Here is a 6,000-nt window from a genome sequence, read left to right on the forward strand (position 1 = left end):
TAAATATTTCCTGTTTTCTCTGAATGGAATTTTTGTTCTGTATTTTAAAATCAACATCTTTGAAGAAAATAAAACTCTCAGCAGATAGCTCTACTAGAACTTTAACACTTTAAATACAAGGCCACATTTCTGATCTTTATGTATATTTGCATTCAATAGATAAAAGTCTGTTTAATTTGCTCTAATTTTATACCGTAGAAATTTTAACTATATTTCTGCTTGTTTTCTAAGAAAAATTAATTTAACGTCAGATAAGACATTTATTTTCTCAGAATATTCAGAATTTGCTTCAGATTATTAATGGAGAAATACGTTGTTGTTGATTGCCATTGAGTCGAGCATGACTCATAGCAAGCAACACTAATAATAAAAGACCGGAAACCTTTCTATAACTATCGTCATTTATCAAAGTTCATAGAATTTCCAGAGGTATGTTGTTTAGGAAGTGGATACATATTAATACAAAGATAGAGAGTTGTTATAGACTCCTGGGTAAGGCATTTGTCTACCAGGCCAAAGGCAGGCATTTCAGACCTTCCAGTATGTGCTGGAAGAAGATGGGCAGTGGCCTACCTTGTGACTGAGAGCCTCTGAAAAGGTTACCTGAGAGTTCGTTCTGACTCAGTAGCAATGAGCACATTAATACAAAGATGGTAACAGATGATAATGAGTTCTTAAGTTTGGAACCTTTTCCAAAACCTAGTTTTAAAATTTGATCTGGCACTTAGTGATCAAGACCAAACTTAGGATGAGGCTAATGAAATTGTAAGGAGTCCTGAAGGTCATGACTCAGGCTTTGTCATATGAAAAAAAAAGAAAAAGTGGCAGGTGAAATTTATTTTAACAGTGTGTTTTATCCACTTCATAAACAACATGCCTTTGGAAACACAATGAACTTTGATAAATGACAGTAGTTTTAGAAAGGCCTTAGGCCTTTTGTTCATGTTGTTATTGTTATGTGCCGCCGAGTCACTTGCAACTCATAGTGACCCTATGTACAACAGCCCTAAACTCTGCTCTGCCCTGTGCCAATCTCACTTTCTCTGATACACCCATCCCGATTACCTCAGTCACTGGATCAATCCACCTCATAGAGTGCCTTCCCTTCCTGTGCCTGCCCTCTACCCTCCCAAGCATGATGTCCCTCTCCAAGGACCAGTCTCTCCTTACAACATGACCAAAGTATGTCAGACGAAGCCTCAGAATCCTTGCCTCCAAGGAGCAGCCTGGTTTAACCCTCTCCAGGATGAATCTGTTTGTTTTCTTAGCAGTCCATGGTACCCCCAATACTCTTCTCCAGCACCACAGCTCAAAGGCATCAGTTCTCCTTCTATCCTCCCTAGTCATTGTCCAGCTCTCTGATGCATAACAAGTGATTCCAAAGACCATAGCCTGTATCAGATGCACCTTAGTCTCCAGAGAGGCACCATTGCTCTTCAGTACTTTGAAGAGGTCCCTAACAGCAGACTTTCCCATGGCTATATGTCTTTTAATTTCCTGGCTGCTGGTGCCGAGAGTGTTGACTGTAGAGCCAAGCAAACTAAAGCTGTGAACAATCTCAATCTCTCCACCTATCCTGATGCTGCCAACTGGCCCAGTGGGGAAGAATCTTTGTCTTCTTGATATTGAGCCTCAATCCATGTTGAAGGCTGCAGTCCTTGACCCTCTGCAGCAAGCACTTCAGGACCTCCTCAGTTTGAACAAGCAGGGTTGTGTCACTATTAAGTTGTGCTTGACTCGATGACAATCAACAACAACATATCTGTATAGTGGTCTCCATAGTAGCTGTACAGAAGTAGCTTGGGGTTGCTGTGATGCTGACTGCTGTGCCATAGGTTTGTCAAATGCCATAATGGTTACCTAGTGTGGACAGTGTTTGGTGGAACTCCCAGACTGATTAAGGTTTGGAAGCAGGACTAGCATCCACTTCCTAAACCACATGCCTCTGAAAACTATGAACATAGAGAAATGATGATAGTTACAGAACAGGGTTCAGGTCTTTTGTTGATAGGGTCACTATGAGTCGTACTCAACTCGAGGGCACTTAACAGCAACATCAACAATATCTATTTCAGTATAGGGCCCCTGCCACATGCCAGGTGTTTATGGTCTTGTATCTCTCATCACCTGCATTGAACAGTGTAAGATTAAGAGATGATGTGTAATCACCAGGATTTTTAAATCTCCCTAATGATGATGATGTTTTGAAACCCCTGGACTAGAGCAAGGAGAATATAGTGTTGCAGAGATTTTCTTAGAAGGCTGTTTCCAGGTAGTGATGAAGCCTGCACTAAGGCAGCAATGAAAGGACCAGAATGAATTCATGGTAGAGAGAAGATTAATTTAGGATGAACAAAAGATAGAAGAGAGGTTAAGAATTACAATTGTTTAGGTATTTTGTACATTTTGCCACTGGGTTCTGTGACAATACAGGAGATGAAGGAGTAAAAAAAATATTTTTAAGATATCAGAAAAAAGGGGAAAGAAAATATCTTGGAACCAAGGAAACTTAGTGAACATACAGTGGCAACGATTTGCATTTTAGAGTGGAGATGGTTTGTTTATTTTTTATTTTAAGTTAGAAATGCAGCAGAGCAAATTTTACTTCAACACTTGAAAATAATCCTCAGTCCTCTCTAATCTATGCAGCTGCCCTGTGTCCTCAAATCTACCCATTCAGTTCTGTTCTCCAGGACTGACTGAGGGGTGGCTTGTTCACCTGGCTTACATGGGAAATAGCCCAGCCCAGAGTGGAAACTTTTTGTTGATTTTTAAGATAGAAAAGCAGTAAAACCACATTTCTTCCTTTTTTAAAATTTTTATTAATTTTAATGAAAGTTTACAGAGACTTTGGATTTCCATGCATTCATTGCTACACTTTTCTCCCTGCCCAACTTCTCCCTGCCACCGCCCCCCAGTTTGAAAAGTAAAAGAAAAATTCTTTCATTGTTATATAATCCCTCCCCCCAAGTCCACTCTATTATGCAGCCTTCGTTCTGGACTTCTGTCCATAATACCTCAGCATATATCCCTTTTAAACAGTTCTCTCCCTCATCTGTTTCAATGTAGTATACATAATTTATCCCATCTTTCTCAGTCTTCCCCCAACCTCGATGTCAGTTTCATTTTACAACAGTGACACTATGCAGTATTTGTCCTTTTGTGACTGAGATATTTCGTGTAGCTTAATTTCCTCCAAGGTCACCCATTTTGAACAATTTTTATGAGTTCCTTGTTTTTCAATGCAGCATAGTATTCCATTGTGTGAATATACCACAGCTTCTTTATCCATTTATTTGTTGATGGGCACTTAGGTTGTGTCCAACTCTTTGCTCTTGTGAACAAAGCCACGATAAACGTGGGTGTGCATATATCTGCTTGGGTGGAGGTTATGGTTTCTTTAGGGGTATATTCCCAATAATGTAATTGCTGGGTCAAATGGTACATCTATTTGCAACTTTTTGAGAAAGCACCATATAGCCTTCCATAATGGTTGCACCATTTTACACTCCCACCAACAGTGAATAAGGACACATTTTATTCTCTTTGGACCTGCATGTGACTTGCATTTGTGTCTCATTTCAGACTTCACAGTAAACACTAGAAGCTTTAGGACATAGACCATACATGTACTTTAGGACTTTTCAAAAATATATACCATACATGGGCTATAAGAGTTTTGAGAGATACATTAATATGTGTATTTTTAATGTAGACTACAGAAGTCTAGGTTTGGTCTTGAAGTTTTAGCCTATGTCGAAACTTTGTTAGAGACTTTATTCTTAGAATTAATGAAATTCTAATTATAAAGGGAAATTTACATTTTTCTTTTCCCTTGCAGTATCCAATAAATGGCTCCATGAACGTGGACAGGAGTTCCGAAGACCATGCACCTTGTCAGAGTTGGAATGACAGCCAGGGTTCCCTCAGTCTCCTGTACTCTAATGTGTCTGATAAACACATTTCCCAGTCTTAACGTTGAGTTTACAATTGACTAACACTCCACGATCAGTTCATTCATGAACCTCATCCCATGTTTCATCTGTGGACAATCACTAACCTTGTGAGTTTTTTCTTTTAAAGGAAACACTAAATCACTACATATTTTGTACATAAAAACTGTAAAGTTCAGTGGGACAAATCACAGAGGACAAACAAGTCAGAGTTTAAAATTAGTTTTTATTTTGATGCTATATTTGAAGGAAATTTTGGGTTGGATGAAAAAATACAATTTAACCCTCCAGTTGCAGGATTTCATTACATTAGTTGGTGAGTGATAAGCTAAGAGTGGGACAGACTGCTGGTTAGGGGACAGATGCCATGCAGTATGTACGTAAGTGTTAGGTTTACTCTGCTTATTTTCTGAATTTATTTGAAGATGAATAATAAACTAGGACTTTTACCTCAGTTCTATATGATGTTACTTCCTCTATACACTATTCTAAGTTGATTTTTTCCCCCTCTCAGACTCTTTCTGAAAAAAGTACGTGATGATTAATATCATGTCTCTTTTTTCATAAATTCCTCTGAGATGAATTAAATGTTTGAATTTTTAAAAAAATTTAACACATTGTCCTGTATAAAAATATTGGAGCTTCTTAACAAAAATATTCATTACTTACTTAGTCTGTTTCTCTGTCCTTAAATGACTGGCAATTTTGTCCTTAGACTTTACTGATTTTTCTTATTGCTAATACCTTGCCTCTTATTTGTGCTGCAGTGAATGGTGAACTTAGCATTCTGATTAAATAAATATTGTGCCTTAAGAGACTGGAAATTTTAACATGTACAAGTACTTTCAATGATGAGGGAATTGATATGTTAAAAAAAACCCCAACTTTTGCCTACACAGCCAAAATACTTGTTTTCCAATTCTGAACTGTATTGTGACAACAGTGGCCTATTTATGATCATAAATATTTTTTAAAAATGTTTCTGTGTGTTTTTTATTCTTGAATCTGACTGCTATAGCAGCTGCTTGATGTTCATTGGCTGTGGAGGCAGCTCCAACTCAAGGCGACCTTAGATATATATAACTAAATGGAATGGTGGTGCCTGGTCCTGCACCGCTTCCTAATCATTGGTATGGTTGAGTTAATTTTTGACCTAGTAACACTGAAATCCCCAAAGTACATGGTTTGAGGCCACCAGCTGCTCTGTGGGAGAAGGATGGGCAAATTCATTCCATGCAGTTACTGACTGAAAACCCAATGGAAAGTCAGCTATGGGTTGGTTTCAACTCTGTGATATGTCCAGCATTGCATCAGACAATATTCTGTTGGGATCCATAAAGATTTTCATTGGCTAATTTTTAGAGGTAGGTCCTCAAGTGTTTTCTTCTGGTCTTTATTAATCCAGAATCTCTGCTGATCTCTTTCCTTTTGGTGATTCTGCTGGAATTGAAATATTGATGAAGATTCAAAGGATAGAAACTCATGTTTATTACAGTGTATATTTTAGCAAATATAATGAAATTCCCATTTCACAAGGAATTTTACATATTCCATAACCTTACCCTTTTCATTATATTCAACCTTAGTCTTTACATCACAGTAACACACAAACCATCGTGGTATGACAAACTACCAGATGGGTGGTGGATTAAAAATAGCTGCTCTTTTAATGTTCTGGTTTTTCCTTCACTCAAATATTTTAGGTTATAAAATAGAAATTGTTACGGAAAAAATTTAGGCTATCTGAGGCTTCTGAAACCTAAACAGTCAAAATTGTATTCCTTTCAAAAGGAACTCTGAAATTTTAGTATAATTATGGAGTTTTTACAGTAATGGTATTTAAGACTTTCTCTTAAAAATAGAGAAGTGTACTTGGGGTGGGGGCTGGGGGGAAGGGACGTGGGAATTGTATACTAATGGAGGAATTTTTTTTCTTTTTTTTTTTCTCTCTTTGGAGGGGGAAGAGAGCTGGTGGGGAGGGGTGGGAAGGGAGAAAATTGCAGCAGTGAATGAATGGAAATCCAAAACCTCTGTAAATAAATAAATA

General features: G+C 37.8%; 1 protein-coding gene across 3 annotated transcripts in view; it reads left to right on the forward strand.

Moving 5' to 3' along the window:
• Positions 1-3,912, forward strand: part of P4HA1 (prolyl 4-hydroxylase, alpha polypeptide I) — a 123,596-nt gene extending 119,684 nt beyond the window's left edge. For all 3 annotated transcript variants that reach the window (XM_006887547.1, XM_006887548.1, XM_006887549.1), the window contains one exon: positions 3,842-3,912. In XM_006887547.1, the coding sequence (XP_006887609.1) occupies positions 3,842-3,912 (71 nt within the window). The remainder of the gene's footprint in view (positions 1-3,841) is intronic.
• Positions 3,913-6,000: the final 2,088 nt, after the last annotated feature.

The sequence above is a fragment of the Elephantulus edwardii genome, unplaced genomic scaffold (assembly GCF_000299155.1).
Source record: "Elephantulus edwardii isolate Elephantulus edwardi_28Jun2011 unplaced genomic scaffold, EleEdw1.0 scaffold00058, whole genome shotgun sequence".
Classification (NCBI taxonomy): domain Eukaryota; kingdom Metazoa; phylum Chordata; class Mammalia; order Macroscelidea; family Macroscelididae; genus Elephantulus; species Elephantulus edwardii.